Raw genomic sequence first — 20,828 nt, 5'->3', positions numbered from 1 at the left:
TCTCTGCAAATATTCTTTCTTTTAAGTTTCAATCTCCTTCTCTTGACAAATATATGACTCTTTGTCCCACCTTATTAAGACTAGGAATTCGTAAACAAAAAAAACTGGTGTCTTGTCAGCAACTTGTTTTGCTCGAAACAAACACGCGGGCCCAGTAACAAAGAAATAATATTTTTGAACCTTTTCACACTAATCAAGGTTACAAAACCTTCTCAGTAACATGTATGCTTACCGTTTTTTGAACATCTGTGATCAGTGAAACAGAAAAAAAAAAATACGTTGGAGCCGGACTAAATCCGGCATACAGATTTTGGCCTATCTTTTACGATATCCCAATTTGTGCATGCACCTATAATCAAACAAAAACAACCTGCAACGTAGTTTGATATGACTTTCAAAAACAGTAATCGCAGTTGAAATTTCAGACACTTCAATATTTTTTCTTTACCAGTCAGCGTTTTTTCTACGGCATTTTGCGCGATGGAGTATAGTAAATCAATACCAAAAGGGGAACGACAAGTGTATTCTTTTGTTCCCCCCGCCGCCCTACCACACATGCCCGCTGTCGCACCCACCGCCTCGGTTGCAGACAGCCGGAAGAGCGCAGTGGCGCAGCGAGTGCAAGTGAGAAAATATCTCGGACTCAGGGTGCGCCATGTGTGCCGAGCAAGGCGACAGGTGGCGCAGGTAGTACCGTGCGCCGGCCGGAGCGCTGTTTCAGCTCATATTGTCCGCGATAGTACGTGGTAGGAACAGCAAGCCGGCAGTGCTCCTACAAACGGTTACTGCGTGGGCAGAAGGTACAAACAGAAGGAAGCTTGCCCGTATTATCTTCGACAGCGGCAGTCAGCGCTCCTTCATAACTGAAGAACTGTCTCAGCGACTGGACTGCAAATTGCTCGGGACAGAGATCCTCACAATAGGCGTGTTCGAGGGCGAAAGCACTGAACGTACGTTTCGCAAGGTTCAAGTAACTTTGCGAGACCAACTCTACGAGAAAAGATATGACATCGACGCTCTCGAGACACCTACCATATGTGAGCAGGACCTACCGAGCCCAGATGAAGCCATCGTGGCAACATTAGAGGAACTTGGCTGTCCCGTGGGAGACAACATGACCGGACTGAAACAACGCGGCGTCAACATACTGCTGGGATCAGACCACTACTGGGGGTGCATCACAGGAAGAATTCACCGACTGAGCGGATGGCTGACTGCAGTAGAAACTGCATTCGGTTGGGCGGTCCAGGGACGGACAGGCTCGGAATCGGCCATCGTGAGTTGCTCCCAGGCGACCGTACTAATAGCAACGCTGGAGCATCTAGAAACCACATCGGTTCTCCGACATTTCTGGGGGCTAGAAAGCGTGGGAGTTACCGACCCGCCAGTAGAGGATCCCACGGACAGCGCCGTGAGACGAGAGTTCGAAGCCAACATTACGAAGACCGCCGGTAGATACGAAGTGGGCCTTCCATGGAAATCGGACGTAAGGCTGGCAGACAACATGGAGGTGGCAAGAAGGAGGTTGGAGAATCTACGTAAGAAGTTGACCGAAAATCCCAATCTCCTGCAGAAGTATGACGAAGCGATTCGGCAATACCAAGACAACGACATGGCGGAGAGGGTCGATGAAGATACACAGAACGAAGGTGCGCACCAAGGGTGTATTACATGCCCCACCAGGCTGTTCTCCACGAGAACAGCAGCACCACCAAACTTAGGATTGTGTTTGACGCTTCCTCTCACGGCGCAAACTGTAAATCCCTGAACGAAAACTTGGAGAGTGGACCGAACATGAATCCAGATCTCGTCGCCCTACTTCTGAGGTTTAGGACGCACCCAGTAGCATTAGTGGCGGGAGTGGAGAAGGCTTTCTTGCAGATCTGAGTGAAGCGGGAGGATCGTGACGCACTGCGGTTCCTCTGGTACAAGCAACCGCCGATCCAAAATCAACCGGTACCAGAGGTGGAGACCTGGCGAATGACGAGTGTGACTTTCGGTGCGGCGTCAAGCCCGTTGCTTTTGGCGGCTACCCTGCGGCACCAATTCGCGGCGACGGAGAACACATACCCAACAACGGCCGAACAATTAAGCAAGTCCGTGTATGTTGATGATCTGTTGACCGGAGTGAGCAACGAAGAAGAGGCTAAGAAGTTGTACGCCGAGGCGAACGAGGTGTTTAGGCAGGCCGGTATGAGACTCCACAAGTGGGGTTCAAATAGCGCATCACTAGCGGAAGTGTTCGAGAAGGACGGCGCAGGCCAAAAACCACTCGGGCAAGTCACGAACGTGCTCAAGGTGCTCGGAGTGACTTGGGAACCCAAAGAGGACAGTCGCATGTTTTCGTCGGAGCACGTGATGCTTGCTCGCCACCAAGAAAATACGAAGCGGTTCGTGCTGCAAACGACAGCTCGCCTTTACGACCCTCTGGGATTCTTGGCACCCTTCGTCGTGAGAGCCAAGATCCTGTTCCAGGAAATCTGGAAACTAAACCTGGACTGGGACGATGTGCAACCAGATCACCTGCAAGACGAGTGGACCGGGTGGTGCAGCGAACTTGTCGAGCTAGAAAGGGTCAAGATACCAAGGTTTTGCGACGATGGATTGCACGGCAAGGTGACCCAACGTTCATTGCATATCTTCGCCGACGCCAGCACCGCTGCCTTCGGAGCCATGGTCTACCTTCGCACTACCGACGACACAGGAGCGACGACGACGATGTTATTGCTCGCAAAAGGCCGAGTTGCACCCCTCAAGACCGTTACACTGGCGAGATTGGAACTGATGGCTAGCTTGATCGCCTCAAGGATGTCCAAATACGTTCAAACCTGCCTTGAGCTTGAGGTGAAGGACGTTCAGTTCTGGACAGATTCAATGACCCCGCTTTACTGGATCAGGGGAGAGGCCTCCCGATGGAAGCTGTTCGTCAAGAATCGAGTGCAGAAGATCCAGAGCAATGTGAAGGCGCGACGTGGCACCACTGCCAGGGAAAAGAAAATCCCGCTGACCTCATGACACGAGGTCTGACCGCATCCCAGTTGGTCTCCAGTTCACTGTGGTGGTCGGGGCCGAGTTGGTTGCTACTGCCAGCGACAGAATGGCCCAAGGAAATGTGCGGAGAACTCCCTCAAGACGCCCTCGAGGAGAGAGGATCGAGAGCAGAAGTGTTTGAAGTCACAGTAACACCCATTCCAGAGTTGACCGATATCTCGCGATTCAGCTCTGCTTCAAGGATCAACAAAACAACGGCTTGGATTTTTCGATTTCTCCACAACGTCAGGTCAACTGAAAGACGAACGGGACCACTGAGAGCCGAGGAGATCGAGGCAGCGCGAACTCACTGGATAAAGGCGGCGCAGCGCTCGGCGCTCGCTACCGAGCTTCGCTGCGCGACCAACTCCAAGAAGACCCCGCCAGGCTCTCCCCTCCAAGACTTCGCCACTTTCATCGATCAGCGTGGAGTACTTCGCATTCGAAGTCGCCTCCAGTCCGTCAGCATGACGTATGACGAACGAAACCCGATCGTCCTGCCCAAGCAGCATCGATATTCAGCCTTGCTGACAATCGACGCGCGCCGACAGCTGCTGCACGCGGGAGTCAGAGGTACTCTCGTGCAGCTCCGTAACCAGTATTGGATTCTGCGGGGCCGAGAGCTGGTGAAGAAAGTGGTGCGTGCCCGCGTGACCTGTCAGCGCTTTAGCGCGACCCCCGCGAGTGCCCCCACGGGACCCTTGCCGGATGCCCGGACAACACGAGCGGACCCTTTCGAGGTAGTCGGCACGGAATTTGCGGGCCCCCTCTACGTCAAGGGCAAGGACCTCACATGCAAGTCCTACGTGGTGCTGTTCACGTGTGCAGTCACGCGGGCTGTTCACCTGGAGTTGGTTCCAGGCCTGTCGACCCGGAGCTTTCTCTTTCCCTTCCGTCGATTTGTGTCGCGCCGAAAGCTGCGCCGCGTAATTTATTCCGACAATGCGTTGACCTTCAAACGAGCGTCGAAAGAACTCACAGAACAGTGGAAGACGTTGCGCCACCCAGACGTGGTCAACCACTTTGCGAACGCGGGTATCTAGTGGTGGTTTATTGTCGAGAGAGCCCCATGTTGGGGAGGATTTTACGAGAGGCTTGTGCGCTCGGTAAAGGTGTCTGTAAGAAAGGTTATCGGAAGGAACTGTCTGGACACAGAGGAATTGACCAGCGTTCTGATTGAGGTAGAGGCCGTGTTGAATTCGCGGCAACTAACGTTTGTGCACGGTCAGTTTCCTAGTTGGAACGCGGTCGGAGAGGGGACCCCGCTGACGCCGGCCAGTTTCCTAGTTGGAAGGCGGCTGACGACACTTCCGCCGGTGGGTGGGGACACGCTCGCTTCCACACCGGAGGAGCTTCGCGTGCTATGGCGGCAGCGAAAACAACGGCTTAACCGATTTTGGGGAACATGGAGGGAAGAATATCTTCGAGAACTCAGATCAGCGTACGCCACTCAGAACAGGCAGTCTGCGCCCATCAGAGAGGGTCAAATTGTTCTGTTAAAAGAGCCGCTTCCACGCCTGCTATGGAAGCTCGGGCGAGTAGAAAGAGTGTTCCCCGGCCGAGATTCTCGGATCCGGTCGTGTAAGACCCGAGTGCATCGCGGCACCATTTTTCGAAGGCCAGTGCAGCTTGTGTATTCGTTGGAGTTAATGGAAGTTTAGAATGGACTTCCATCCATTCGGTGGGGAGTGTGTTGGAACGTTTAAGTGGTTCGTAATAAGCCATATCACTGGCACGAGGACATCGAAGACGAGGAGGAAATCGGCCAGAGACATTTTAATAAGGAGCGCGTGGCAAGGAGCTGGCGGCCGGGGGAGCGCGTGGCCTGGGCGCGAGACGAGGCTCGTGTTCGAAACGGTTGGGAACGCCACGTCAGATCCCATCGCTTGCAGCTTGTAGATGTATGTAAATAAAAGTTTGCTTGAATGTAACCGTCGACGACTGCCAGAGGTTCCTACAACTTACGTAAATGAACTTTAGGTGATACATAGTCAAAAGCTCTCGATACATCAAGAAGAAGCCTGTTCGTGAAAAGATTACCTTCGAACCTACTGTGAAGTAAATCGGAAAGCTCTTCAAGCAAGGGTTGCGCGCCTTTTTTAAGTACTAATGTGTACTGTTGTTGGGTAAAAAAATATTAAATTTATCTAAAAACGCTATCACTATCAAGAAATTCTGTTTTTCCAAGAGTTTCGCAAATGAAGGTAAAACAGAGATGGGACGCTCACCTTCGGCCTCATTATGACCTCCATCTTTATATGAAGGCTTGATGATTGCTATATATAGGTCTTCTGGAATAATAACTGAAGTAATGAAATCGATCAGCATCTTGAGAATTAGATCCGTCAACGAGTCGTCATTTCTGCATAAATCAGATATCCGTACTTTATCAATTCCAGGAGATTGGCCTGGCAACTGAGTAGCATAGCGTGTCTTCCTTGTTCTGTTATTTTCGGAAGGAAGGTGGATGAGACATTTGTTGAAGTTGGATTTGAGGAAGAGAATGCATTATCGCGTGAGATGTTCGAGGTTTTTTTAAGTGCACATAAAACTCATTATCCGTGGACTGTGTGTTATAAGGAAATTACTTTGAAATATATTTCATCGGCAGAATATTTTTGAACTTTGGCCAATGGGCAGTTTGTTAAACAAACGACAGCTAACGTGGGAATTAAAACGTGACTCAAACAGCTTCTGTTTAATGCAGTTACGTTTAGCTGAGCGAATGGGCGCGGTTACCCTGTGGCGCTCGCTTTTGAATTGAATCCGCAGATTTATATTGTCGAGAAAGTGACGGAAACAGTGCGCCCACAAGAGCTCTTTGTGTTTAATGGCGGTGATTATATAATTATTCAGCCACATGCTATGTTCATTTCGACAACTTTTGACAGTAATGACTTTTTTACTGCGTTGTGTAAAATTTTGCCCACCTTGAATGAAGATTGAGTAAAGCTCCTTTTGACTCTGAAATTGTAATGAACGATCCCAGTTACAAAAATAAATTAGTTTGTCAAATAAGTTTTGATCGATCACTTCTATCTCTGTTTTTCAGGACGGGTGTGTTGAATACGGGTATCTGAAATAAACTGAACCGCGGTGAATTAGTGGTCTGCTAATTTCTGCAAAACCACGGTAGATTTAGCTGGAAGTCCATGAGCCCTTATATTCATGAGATCTAAAAAAGCTGAAAAAAAGAGTCCATTTAAAATGTTCTTCCTTGTAGGGGCTTGAATATTGTTGTTCAAACTGAATTCTGAAAGTACGTTTAAGCAGTCGCACTCAGTTGGTTTTGGGGTTTCAGATTATCAATGTTTAAGCCACCAACTACGCAAAGCTGCTTTGCAGTTTGAAAGTCAGCCAGGCATGACCTTAGGTCATCTAGGAAATTCGAAACGCTTTCGGATAGAGGGCGATAACATGCATGGTATACCATGTTAAAAACATGGTATACTCAAGGCTAACCAAATTTATGATTTCAAGTTAATGCAACGTATCAAAACTGAGAAACTTTATGATAAAAATGCAAGTGATATAGAGCACAGATAACCTTTCGGCACTCTTTAAGACGACCCCCACAGATTCGAACAAATTACGAAAAGCAAACTAAAGATTATCAGGTGACCAAATTATTAAATTCAATTGGGACCTTCGTGGATTTTAATAACTCATTTTCTAAATTTAAAAAAGAGCTGAGGACACTCTTGGTGGGCAGTGACACTGTTTTATAGCCATTTTTATGCATGTACAATTTGATGGTTTTTATTTTTGAACTTGTGAAAAAGTTTCTTTCATAATCTATATTACTAGTTGCGATCCTCATGATGATGTATTATAAAGCTATGCCATTATTTGAATTGCTGATTGTTCTACAACTGCATGAGTGTTTACTATACTGTGTACCGTATGTACGAACTGCAAAGGGGACAGAGACCTTCGTCAGGCATTTTCTGCCTTTAGTCTCTGTTCCCCTTTCGGTTGATCCGAAAGAAATAAAGACTTCAATTCAATTCAATTCAAATAATGTAACAAAGAATATTGAGTGACTATCTTTTTAATCGTAATACATTCTGCGTGGACAAAGGCGACATCCAGGTGCTCTGTAACCCACGAATGTTTTACAAATGTTCCAATAACACCACCTGCCTTGCCAAGGTGAATGCGAGAAAATTCTCGATAGCGAGGTAGTAAGAGCGGATCAACATAAGCAGTTGATATATTTATCTCCCTGAGACCCAAATGTCACCAATATCTTTCAAATAATCAGATAAGTCAAAATTGGTCTTTGTACTTCCTCGCACTGCGAATATGATGCGGAAAGTAATAAAACCACCAACTTTAAAGGGGTGCAGAAACGAAATGACGTGGCCCGAGAGCTCACTACCTCTCGCTTCAGAATCGGACAGCGAGATGCGCTTTGCGTATCGCGCTCGTGATGTCAATGGCTCCTGCACGGTCAGGGTAATGTTGTTGCGAGCGCTGCCACTTGGTGTAAACGCGTGACATCTAATAGTACATATCTCAGGACTGTACACCCTATGTCCTTTGGGCTGCGTTCCAAAATTTACTCGATCTTACTCCAGGGTAAGCGTTTTGTACCTTGGCGTTCCAACACCTACCCGCGTTCAGCGGTTTTCAATATGTTGTTGTCACGTGACACGACCCGCCGGAGTAACTCTGATCCATTTGGGTAAGATTTGGTACAGAGCCATACATAGCTCGCCCGTAACGTCATTCGAGGTCATGCAGGTATTTCACGCGCCACGAGCGTTCGGTACTCCACTCTTATTTTCACACCGCAGCTCGAGGGAACCAGTGACTAGGAAGGACCGCCAGTACCCAGCAATGACGACACCTGCAAGCTCTGTATGTAAGGCATTCACTGGGTGCCATATTTGAGCGCGTTGCTCACAGCGGATACCCGAGGGAAGGGGGACGGTGGTAGCGTTGGCCTGGTAGAGGTCCTTGCATCCTCAGATCAAGCTCCTACCTAACGTCTGCAAAGAAAGGCGATCTCGTTGGTGTGGAATGCGTGTTGCGAAAACACTGTTTAAGTTAACACGTACAACGTAGTAGACTCGTTAGCGTTCACCGCCAGGTAATATTAGAGACTAACTAACTCCACGAGAGAGCCATACTGTAGCGAACTGGCGCTTCTCCTTAGAGACCGGTGACGTGGCGGCGTTCCAACGGAGCTTCACGGGCCGCCACCAGGCGCAATCTTGAAATATGTTCCTTCGTTTAAAAATTTGTTTTCTTGAATTTTCCGCCCACAGCCCAGACATGATAGTCTAGAGTGGAATGCCGCAACAAGAGAGTTAACATCTAAACATAGAAATAAGAGCAGAAATTTCGTTTCCGTACCCCTTTAATAACAATTATAGTAATAACAAGAAAAAGAAAAGAGAAGAGGACGTGCGACGAAGATGACATTGGAGACGGCGAGGAAGACAACGACGAAGACGACGAAGAAGAAGAAGGCGAAGAAAAAGGACGAGGAAGAAAACGACAAAGAAGAAAAATAAGTAGAAGAAGAAGTGGGAGGACAAAAAGAAAAAGAATGGGAAGAATGAGATGAAGAAGACCAAGAGAATTGCGAAGACGAAAAATAAAAAATAAAGAGAGAAAAAGAAGGAAAAGGCGTCGAAGAGGAAGACAAAGAAGAAGGACAAGACGGAGAAGAAGACGAAGACGAAGCCAGTTGTCGCATCTTCGACAACGCTTCGACCTTTCTTGCACATCGAGCACTCACGCGCAGCCGAAGCACCGAGGAAGGCGTAGAGCGCGTGCTGGAGGCCAGGTGTTCGAAAGACACGTCCTGCCATTTTCATTCGGTCAGTCACTAAAAACTTTCTTCGTTTCCTCTCGTTCTCAGTCAGGTGGGCTCCGTATCTGGTGAGCGGGACGAAAAAATGATAAGATATTTTTCAACCTGGATTATGCGAGAAACTCTAGGTGGGGCAAAACGAGAATCTCTGTCATTCACAAATTTTTCGTGTACACATTCCATCGTCGTGGAGAAATCAAAACGACGTTTTAACGCACACCAGAAGTAACAATGTTCAAGGTGGCTGCGCCCTTGTGTAAAATGTGTATAGGGAGTATTCGCTGGCGGCCGTTGCTGCATGCCTGACTGCTGAGCGTGTGCTGATGGCTAGGGTGCCCTACTGATGGCGAGCTTTAACAGTTGTTTCGCAGCGTGCATTCCACACCATCAAGATTGCCTTTCTTATCCCGCTATTAGTCGTAGCTCGTTCTGAGCGTGCGCAGCTCCCTCAAATATGGCGTCCAGTGTATACACCCTGTAGTGAGTCTTCAGTGACTGCTATAGCTGTGTGCGCGATTGCTGGACGCGTGCTAATGTTGAGCTTCCACAGCTCTTTTGCGATGTGCGTTCCACACCATTAAGATTGCCGGTGGTATCAGCCTATTAATTTGAGCTCGTTCTGAACATGCGCTCTAAGCAGCGCCCTCAGATACAGTGTCCAGTCAATACCACCTATAGACAATTGCAACCATGGTGTCCGACTTCTGCCCCATGCGTCAAGCCCGTGCATCGTGCGCGTGAACGTACCTTTGCCAAGCTTGCAATTGCTCATACTTGCCTGCAGGAGCAGAAGCACGGCGGCCGTCAGGTGCCCTGCTTGCAATCGTCCATAAACATAAACGGGCCGTTCATCTTAGTCAGGTGAAATCAGGCTGCCTTCCCGTTATATCACCCCAGAGAAGCGTTCCTGGTTCACTTTTATTTCTTTAGTAAGTTAATGACTTTCCTCTGTTTTCGATCAAACCCCTTACGAACGACTGTGTCGTCTATTGGCGACGTGCGCGACCGAAAGCGTCGCTATGGTCGGCCTTCCACGATTGGCCGAACGCTGACTATGATGTTAGAAAAGGATTTATCATCGACGGAAATAAGGGGAATGAAAGAACTTTAATTTTGACGGTGTTGGCAGTGTTCCTTTGAGAGCGCAATGATTTCAAGCTTCCACCATGCTATTTGCAAACACCATCGAACGTGTTGCTTGCAAGGTAATGACGTCACAAAGGGGAACCGTAGGAGGGCGCCACTAAAACATCTCGCCGCTAATTGTTGTATCACACTGTTAACAGAAGGGACTTATTTGGGTAATACTTGAGCAAAAAGCACCCAAATTACAAGTATTTGTGAAACTGCACGCACTCTTTTAGAAATAAAACCATCACCAAAATCACGCGATGTCAAAACGATAATTTTTGTTCACGAATACACGCCTTTTGAAGCAAACGACTCCGCAACCACCTCATCGTCATCGGTGCACGGATGCCCGTATGTTTCCCGATGGCGCTGAACGTAATGTTCTAAATTTCGTCACCGGTGGCACATCAATGCATGTCGAACGTGAAATTTCAGATTCTACAATTTGCAGCAAAAGTAGAACTTTGAAAAGATGCTGAATAACGCGAGAAGGCGCTGATCTACAGGCCAGGTGGCGTTCGCGCGATATTAGTGAGTTTTAGTATTGCGTATACGAGCGAACGCAAGCGCTGTGCGTTTGCTTTAGCGTTGCGTGTTGCACACTGCGCATGCGCGGAGCCCAAACTGTGCCCTTGTATTGGCGGATGGCGACTTCGCGAATGCGCAGCGTGGAGAACGCAACGATAACGCCAACGCACAGCGCTTGCGTTCGCTCGTATACGCAATACAAAAACTCACTGCTGTTAAAACATTTGGAGGCTGGACGCACGTTAATGTTTTGCACGCAGAGCGGAACATAGGTCGGCTCTGCACACACCCGAAAGAAACAATGAATTCAAAATATTTCATCGCTATCGCTTGTGACGGCCATGCCGCTTCCGTGGCCCCTTTCATATATATATATATATATATATAAATATATATATATTTTTTTTTAGGGGGGGGGGGGGGGGGGTAAGGGTGCGGGGCCAATGTATTACCCACCACAGCTCAGAGCGCTGCTGAACCTAGGAGTGCTGTTTTCTATTTCTAGTTCTGCCCGTTTCGATCTGGATGTGCATCATGCCGGTATGCAGTCGTGTATCACTGCTGCGTAGTGCACGTTAAAGACCCCAGGCTAGCAGTCGTACTGCGCTGGCTAAATTTCTCATGTACAGGGTAAACCAGTGTAGCCGCACCTTAAAGGTAGACCGACCATACGCTGTCAAAACAAAAACGTAAAATGTTATGTTTGTTTCTTTGTCTTGTTTCAGCGACCAATCTCTTTCTATATATCAACATGCTCCATGCAGGAGAGGCAGCCAAGGTAATATATCGTTCCTCAGAGCAGCAATTTAGCTACGACGGATCTCCCAACTTCTCGGTAATTAGACCACATCTCACGAGACTGCCCAGCTGACACGTCCCTCTTGGGGCCCGAGACTTCCGGTTTCCACAAGCCAGGCGCGATCTTACCCCCTGTCAGAATCAGGAGCCAGCCAGTTCATTTTGGGTTCGGGCAATGTCGGAAGCGTGGAAATCCTCCGGCATTACGAGGTACGACAGAAATCACCGCACGTTCTGCTTGTACCAGGGATCTCTGTACGCAGACGGACCTGGCAGCTGCGTGTTAGAAAGAGTTAGCAAACACGATATATTTTTCTTTTTTTTTTTATTTCGCGTGCCTTTTTTATTTGTGCATTCTGTTCTGATGGTGAGTGATCGTATTTGGGTAGGTTTTTATTTTTTGTTGATTTTTTTAGCTCGGATTTGTGTGCGCCAGAAAGGAATGCGAATCCTCGGTATTGCGGTTTACGAAAATAAAACAAAAAAATATTATTGCTTTTTTTTTAGGGGGTCGATATATCTGAGTATAAGGGTTTTCCACCATGATATGAGGAAAACTGTACTCAAGACTGGCTCTGGGGAGACTGTTCTTAATTAGTCACATTCCTTACGCTCCTCCTCAACTTGGGTGAGTTGTATGTGTGTGTGTGTGTGGGCGGGGGGGGGGGGGGGTGAGGATTGGAGGTTGGGGGAGAGAAGGGAGGGTTCAAAGGACAACGCATGCACAGTGAAAGTAACTGTCATTTCTCCTGAACCAGGCGTCTTTAACTTTACAGGAGCCGAGAAATAAATTTTGGGCTGAGATAAACAATTCTAGATCGGAATCTTACTAATCGCATATCGTTTAGTGCGCCAAAAGAAAGAAAGTATAAAGTCAAATGCTTTTTAGTACGAAACTTCCAAAATATAGCGGACTATTTCGTACCTACTTTCCATCGAAAGCTTTTCGCCTTGTCACCGTGATACATTCTCGGTATCCAAAGCACGTCAGCTCGTCTCCAATAAACTCGTCGGCAAATATTTGAATCCCCGTTCGGGGCCAGAGAGTGCCGTGAGTTTACTTATCATTCTTAGGACGTGGCGACCGCGTGATTTCAAATTTTGCTTTTGAGTTCAGGAGGGAAGCCAAGGAAGAAGATGTTGAGAAATGATTTCATGGCCCCTTTAAAATGTGACTCCTTAATGTTAGCTGCGTACAAAATCCCACATTGCTACATATAAAAGCCGAGTAGCTTCAAAATCTCAGAATTAGGAAAATAAGTCATGTAACCAAAAGCAAGGATTTTGCCCCGGTTCGCCCAAAGACAACCGTATCAGCCAAAGAAAGTGGCAACGTTAAATTGGTTGTAAATCCGTTCACAGTTATTAACTATGAAACTGAGTAACTTCTTAATTTGTTTCTTTTTATTACTACTATCGCGGCATTGCTTTTTTTTCAATCGCTTCCTAAGCCGGACTCGCACTGCTCCTATATTATACCAAAGACAGTGTACCGACAATGTCCGAGGCATTCCTCGTATGACGGTCACATTGGTCATACAAAAACTGCCTCCAGAAATGTTCGAAGCATGTCTGCAACAAACATGCGTCGAACATGATTGGCGCGTGTCCGCAGATAGTTCTTTTCTCATGCCCACCGCCAACTCCGCGTCTTTTACATGATGTATGCGCAGTGGGACTTTGGCCTAAGTGGCTTTATAAGGTCTCGTTGCTTTCTCTTTTGCGACACCGGGGTTCGGGCAATTATTCCTATTTTAGAACTTTCTAAAGTGTTTAAGTTTATGATTGCTAAAATTAATTTTAGTTTATTGATTATCGCGGTACGTATGGATTTGGCGTCAAAGTCTGTTGGGGGCAGAAAGGTAAGTAAACTTTAGCCAGGACGCTTCGATGGGTTGTAAGGTGTGAAGGCGCTACAAATGTCGGTGTCTGGATGAGCGAATTTCATTCATTCATTCATTCATTCATTCATTCATTCATTCATTCATCCATTCAATCATTTGTTTATTTTTTGTGCTCATGAACAACTTTCGCCTTTGTAATGATGCACAATTAACTTACAGCAAAAAGAATAATAATTCTACAAATTGACAAGAGAAAACTTGAACGCTAGAAAAGATGGGTTAAAAATATCAATGCAGGAATAACCGGATGTATTATACAAGATCTGAATGCGTGTCATGGGGGCAGGTTTGGAAGAATTGATTAACATAAAATGAAAGAGAAGTTTGCAAAAATCTTCTCGGAACATGATTATTTATCGCTGAAGTTAGGTCAGGGCAATCAATGACTCCGTGAAGGCATTTGAACAAAAATATGAGATCTCTGTCGCGTCGTCTGGCACTCAAAGTGAAACAATTGAATCGCTATAAAAGTCCTCTATATTCAAAGTAAACAGTGCGACCAACATAGCGGTTGCAGAAAAAAAAAAAACGTTTCTGGACATTCTTAATCGACTCTTGGTGCGTAGGCCCAATAGAATTCCACACAACTGAGGAAAACTCTAGCTTGGATCTAATTAATGAAAAGTATAACTGCATAATACAGGCCAACAGGGAAAACTCACGTGTAATTTTGGATATGACACCTAACGTACGGAAAGAGGCGTTGACAATGTTATCGACATGCGTATTAAATGACAGAGACGAGTCTATATAAATTCCAAGATCACGAGTGCAATCCACCCTTTGCAATGGGGCATTGCCGAGTGGTAACAGAAATAAAAAAAGCCTTAGCTTCTCAGCAAATGACATAACAGCAGTCTCAGTGGGATTAAGTGTCACCCTGTTGGGACTAGACCAATTACTCACTGATTTGACATCATCCATTAGTTTTACACAGGCCTCTATAGATACTATCTGCCAAAATAACTTGATGTTATCGGCGTATTGCATGATCGCTGAATGTAGAACACATGAGCTAAGGTCGTTTATGGAAACTTTAAATAGAATCGGCCCAAGAGTGGACCCCTAGGGAACACCAGAGAGGGTGACAAAAGGCCGGGAGAGATGACCAAGGATACGTACAAAGTTGTGTCTATCGGACAAATAATTGTGGAGCAATGTGCATAGTGTAATACTCATACCGTACGATTTCGGCTTTTGTAAAAGTAGCGAGTGGTCAACCAATTTAAATGCCTTAGACATATAAAAATATACAGTGTCAACCTGACCCCGCTGACGCACAATAGGCGAATCGAAATTGAGAAAAGAAAACAAGTTTGATTCCACAGTTTTTCTGCGCACAAAACCATGTTGTGAGGGGAGGATCTTATGTTTAAAAAAGCTCGAAATATGTTCGAAAAGTACTATTTCCTAAGCCTTTGCCATAATAATGAAATGGGTCTATAGTTTTTGGATCATCTGTTCTTTTTTTTTCCTAATGTATCGACACGGTTATCGCGTTTTTCCAAATCGAAGGAAAAGGGCAAGTCGATAATGAAAGGTTAAAAATATGGGTTAGAATCGGTGTGAAAATGGAAGAGCATCCTTTGACAATAAAACTCGGGATACCGTCAAATGCGACCAACTTAGGTTTTAATTTTTCTATTGCAAGTTCAATGTCAGAGTTTTCAAAGAACGGAATTGATAGGCAATCACTACCACTGTCAGCAACGTCAGGTGCAGATAAACCACTCCGGGTGCAAAAATACACAGGCAAAATAGCTCGCAAAAGCGTTCGCACACATCTTCGGGAACACTAATCGGAAGTCGACACGAGTCAGCGATGTTTGTTATCGATGAAGTTGTAGCTGTACGGTTCTTGATGTACCTCAAGAACTGCAATGGGTCACGATATAAACTGCCCTTTACTGACTCATGGTGCACTCTCTTATCGCGCAGTAAACACGATTTTGCCTGCGCACGTGATTCGAAAATATTGGCGTACCAAAACGCAGAGTTAGAAGCCTTATATTTCCTACGATAATGCAATTTGGATCTTAAAGCTGATCTCGGCTCGAAAGAATACCAGTGAGGATAACGAGTCGTTTGAGGACGTTTCTAAGGAACGAAGCGCTGAAGTGTAGATACGATATGTTTAGTAAACGCCACTACCGCACAGTTTACATCAGTCATGTTGTATATGTGTGCCCAGTTTACGTTATCTAAATATTGAAATGGACCAAAGTAATCGCCTCTTGAAAATGAAAAAAATTTCGTTTGGGGAGGAATGATCGCCAGGCGGTGAATAATTGGAGCTGGTTCGGTCTCCAGTTTTTGGGTGCACTTAATGGCTGTCACCCGTTGCGGGTTGATGCGGATGAACATCTTGAGAGCCTTCGTGCTGGAAACAGACTTCCAACCCCTAAACACCGGTCGTGAGTCTTGATTACAAACTAGGAAGAAGAAATAAACGTCGCAGCTGGAGTTTGAGGCCTTCGTGTGTGTGTTGCCCAGTCTTTTGTTCCTCGGTCACGGGTTTCCACAATGTGTGAAAGTTCATATGCTCGCCCGTATTTTGTTCCCTTATTTCACCAAATAGCAAAACTGTTTTTGCGTTGAATTACGCATGAACACGACATCAACCTCGAGACTAAAGGTAAAAACGACACAAATACTCAAGGGTCTTGATACATCGTTCTTACATTCTTATTCAAAGTTCCGTTTCCTTTTTTCACATTTGTTTCGCTCATACAAAATTTCCCAAAAAATACTTTCGTCTCTGTGATAACGCACAGCTTACTGCTTTTGCGTAGCGTCGAGCCAAACCCTTTTCTCTTTAAAAAAAAGTATAAAGGTTAAAAGACAATGATAGACGATCAAGAGCTCAATACTCACTGGAGTTGTACTTTTTATTTTTGAGTAACAAGCGAACGGTATGGATCAACACTCGCCAGATTCGGCGGAGATTAATCAAGAAGAACGACGAGCTTGGCCATGCGCAAGATGGAAGCTCCGGACAGAGGGAGAGAGAGATGTGCTACGTTAGAAAAGGCGTCCTCGGATCGATGCTTCAGTGGCTGACCCCCGCGATTCATTAACCACAGTCGCCGAAGAAGCGGCCGTCAGGCAGGAAGCAGCATGGACCTAAGCAGCGTCTCGGCATTCTGTGCCGCCGACAGGTCGCATTAGCCCGGGGCCACGCTCTAACCTGACGATGGGGCTTCTCCCGAGTTGTCGTTACTCACGACGAGGAGGCAGCAGAAAACGCCTGTTTAATGAGTCGCGTGCTTCTGGATTTGGCTACTCACGTGACAACGCTTATCTCGTGCTTATTTCTTTTTCTCTTCTTGCAAATACATCAAACGCGCGTCGAACTTTTTCTTTTTAATTTCGGTTGTGTTCTGTTTTGTTAATATGGAGCCCGCCAATATGAGTTCCCGCACTATGGACAAAATACTGGAGAACGAATTGGCCATATGAGTAGATGTGTGTCTTGCTATCATGGACAACTCCCTTATGAACGACTTTTTTAGGAAACGAATATGTCGCTTAACGCAATGTTCCCAATAAAAGAATACCTTTGTTTTTCCGCTGACAAAGAAATATAGTAGTTATGGCTAGGGCTGTCCAATCAAGCTTCCGTCATGTCCCCTATCCACAGGCAGGTTTTTTGGCGTCAGTTGGCCACGCTAAACTGCAAGAACGATTTTTAACGACTTGAGTTGGACGGATACGGGAGCCATGTTTCGAGTTTAAGGTCCTATCGTGGGACTCTTCGCTCTGCGCGTTGCCTGTCTCAGAAACTTTCGAAGTTTTTTTCTGAAACAGTTAGCGCCAGAAGAAGTTATGGCGTCCTCTGTCGCCGGTATTGTACCGCCAATATTGGTCCAGATGCCTAGCTTGGCATTGTTCATCGCATGCGCTCTGCTTCGGCAAGAGTTCGGCGATTTCCATCCCCACATGTTTGGTCAAAAAGGAACAAATCTGGACTATCCGGCTACGCTTTGGATGTATCGGAGCGCGGAACAAACAACAACAACCCAGTCACTGTGGCGATTCGTGAGCCACATTTCGTGGCTGTACTTTGAAGCAGAAACCGAAGGCATCCAATCAGAATCTGGAGCACATGACGCTGCGTAATGCATGGGAACACTTTCTTGGTTCGTAGTGCGTTAAATATAAAAAAATAGGCTTTCGCCGCATGAACGGTCCAGTCTGAAAGAATTGGCTCTCGGGATAAGAAGGGTTATGTTTTCATATAATTTATTTCAAATTCAGTCGCAATGCCGGAGGCATTATAGAGGCGGGAGAGCAGAATTATCAGTTTGTCGGAATCATAAAAATAGGGAATCTGCAGGACATCATATACAAAACGTAATCTAGCAAATGTATAGTCGGAACATTTCATCGGGTGGCTACACCACCACCTTTGTAGGCGACTACAGGGTGACACAATGAAAAGCACTACTTTGCATTACGTGACCCGTTCCCAGGGCCAATCACGTGCGCATCTGTTCCAGTCGAGAGGCCTTTAACAATGTACTGATTTAGGCAAATAGTCGAACTCGATTACATAAAAAGAAATGCCCAATCGTTTGCTGCATACTGTGCAGTGCCATCGACCATGAACTCATTCGAACGTTGTTCGAAATTTTTATAGTCAGGTTTGTTATTTTTAAACGCGGCCTGTTCGGGAGTCTGTTTAGGAGTCTACACACTTCTTTCCAGCGAAGAACAATACATTTACCTAAGGTGTGGAAAATTGTGTTTCGAAACCCATGCATCCTGCTACTTTTTGGGCGAAAGTAAATTGAAAAGAGTGACACAGGCATGGAACTCCGTAAGTCAGGTAAGACATGATTGCCAATATTTACTAGTCTGTAGAATTAGTTCTGCAACCTGGGGTCACGAGCTGTGTAAATGAACTCTCATTTATTAACACCGACGCAGGGCTCATTCGATTGGCCTGCACCAGCCCGCAGCGGTGGAGAAAAGTGCAAGGAAATGTATACTTCTGGCTGTGTTTTCAGATAGGCCGCACACATAAATTGAATAAGGCGGTATGCACAGAGTGCAGCTGGTGAAGGAAATGCGCGGAAATTGAAAGAACTCCAGTCATAACAATGTATCACGAAATGAAATTACTCAGCGACACTGCGCATGCCTCGTCACAGTATTCACCGTATGCTCCCATTCACATCGCAGACTACACATTTAGGTCGATTCCTTTCATATTTTAGACTCATCATTCGTTAAGCTCGCTCCGTAGGTTGCAGTAATTTTGTGAACAAGTGCTCTGGGAAAGATAGATGGTATAGACAATGTTTTTGAAATGTTGTGCACAGAAACCAAACTGGAGTATGCTTCACAGACTGGTTGGGGGGGGGGGGGGGGTGTAGAGTATCATACATATGTACAGTTCAATATAATGGTCTTCAAAATATAATTCTTTGAACGAAGGCAGCAAAATACTCTACATGTGTGGTGCACCGTGAATATTGTTCCGGAACGATGCCTCATATGTACAGAATGTCAAGAATTGCCACTGCATCGGCAAGAGCCGGCCGCAGTCCTTTCCTCGAGAATTGGGAGCTTGAGCAGTGTCGTTTTTGCACTATTGCGGGGGTATCAGCTAAAAATATGTTAAATTACTTGGAAATATCTAAAACGCGTATTTAGCGGGTAAAAGGGTTGGCTCCTTTGCTGACACCCTAGTTGTTATATATCTAACACTTATTATATTGATTAAATGTGAAATGAAAACCAGTTACAACATAGAGCGGATATTATCTAGCTTGAAAAGAATATACGGTGGTTAATTGTGTCACAGAATGCTACTCGAAACAGAGTCGTTTAGGATAATCAGTCGTGTACACATTCAAAGCAGTCGAATAAAAACTGCAATCAGCCACATTAAGACAATCGGTAGACTCCAGATATTCCAGATTGCCAGACAGGCAGCATCGGAAAGTATTCTTGTACGAAGTGTCATTTTCTCGCGAATGCGTGACAGCGTCGGAGCAGTATCGGATATTTCTTATGAGAGTGCAAAAACGATCAGCTGAAGCTCGCTCGTAATTGTTGTGCAGGTGCAAAAAGTACACTTAGTGACAGCGACTGGGGCCGCTCGACGAATCTCGCAACAGGACGTGGGTCTATAACATCATGCCAAGTGCCACTTAGAAAACACTGAAGCGTGCGCACATTTGTAAAACACAGTTCCAATTCAAGGCAAAATGAGTCTGTCCTGCTGTTATGTGTTATCGCTAAAACAGATTCGCAGTCCTAAATTTTATCACGTGTATTTTCTCGCGCAACAATTAACGGGAAATTTACTAAATTTTTTTTTCGTTAAGGAAACTTATCACAAAATAAATTCGAAATTGAAACTACCAGTTTTGCAGTTTGATGACTCAGGCAAACGGTGTCAAGCAAGGGTTTCAGCCCCCCGAAATCCAAACGACCCTATATTATGCGCGTGCATTTTGACGCCCCATTTCCTCTCCGCACCCCAAGTCATGCAGACCCCAGCCACCTCAGCCGCCCTTGTAAAACATTCCTGGCCGCGCCACTGTGACCAAAAACTTTGACGCAAAACTGGGAATTAGTGCGATACCCTCACTGTACAGCTTCGTATATTGGACGCTTAACCCGGCTTGCTTGGTTGGACTGGGATAGTAAAATCGTGTGGCACAGAAGTCAATCCGTCATTCTCTCGCTAATCGTAGAAAACTAGGCTCACCGCCTTCTAGCTATTCCGATCTCCTTATCACTCAGATCTCTCACTCGACAAACACGAATTGTTTTTGTTAAAAAAAAACAAAAAAAAACACTAATTAACTATAATACGGATCACCTACACGTAGACAGCGTCTTGGAGAACGCAGTCAGTCCCATAAACTGGAGTGCCTGAAGAGCAAACGCCGCGGCCTTAGCTGGGCTCCCGTTGCCCTTTCGAAACCTAGAAGTATGTTTGCGCAGCGCCTTCTGCTGGCTGAGCACCACTTCCACGTCGTTGTCCATCGACTCCGCGTCCCGGTCCCGTCCATTTTCGGTGGCCGTGTCAGGAACATTCGAAACGGCGCCTTCGTCCACGATCTTGTTTCCTTCGTTGTCGTCGCCGCGTCGTCCCTTGTCTTCGACTGGCGGACGACGCGGGGGAACCTTGCCGCGCGATGCCGTGCCGAAGCTGGGTTTCGCGTAGTCCTCGGAGCAGCCCAGCTGACTGACACTGAGTCGGGACACCTTGCTGCTGCTCAGGTTGCCCTGGGCTTCGAAGTCGCACTTGACGTGTCGCAGCTCGCGCCGGAACTTGTCGCTCCTGGTGGCATTTTCCAGGTGCAAGATCCAGGCGAGGCGGCAGTCGCAGCTGAACTTGTTGCCTGGGAAGAGAAGGAAGAGAGAATGGTCTGGGGATTAGTCAAGTCATTCGACAAGTCAGCAGGCTGTTTTGCGAGAACACTGTCATGAACACCTAATAAAATTTTCTGTGTTTGAATATACTTAGCGGAATCGGCAACACGAGTGTCGAGCACTACTGGAGCTCTAAATTACACACTCGGCGAGACAGTTGACGAGATCTCTGATGGCCGCGAGTGACCAGCGCCGCGCTGCGATTGGTCATCACGAAGGTC

The 20,828-nt window shown here is 46.3% G+C and overlaps 1 protein-coding gene across 1 annotated transcript in view; it reads right to left on the bottom strand.

Annotated features, from left to right (window-relative positions):
- Positions 1–20,046: 20,046 nt before the first annotated feature.
- The window catches only part of LOC115330141 (connectin-like), a 56,931-nt gene continuing 56,149 nt past the window's right edge, over positions 20,047–20,828 (bottom strand). Inside the window, exon 3 of the mRNA XM_040210937.1 lies at positions 20,047–20,576. Within this exon, the coding sequence (XP_040066871.1) occupies positions 20,047–20,576 (530 nt within the window). The remainder of the gene's footprint in view (positions 20,577–20,828) is intronic.

This window comes from Ixodes scapularis, unplaced genomic scaffold, assembly GCF_016920785.2.
Source record: "Ixodes scapularis isolate PalLabHiFi unplaced genomic scaffold, ASM1692078v2 ptg002850l_1__unscaffolded, whole genome shotgun sequence".
In the NCBI taxonomy this organism is placed as follows: domain Eukaryota; kingdom Metazoa; phylum Arthropoda; class Arachnida; order Ixodida; family Ixodidae; genus Ixodes; species Ixodes scapularis.
The sequence above is the reverse complement of the archived record's forward strand: the minus strand, read 5'-3'. Positions and strand labels throughout refer to the sequence as shown.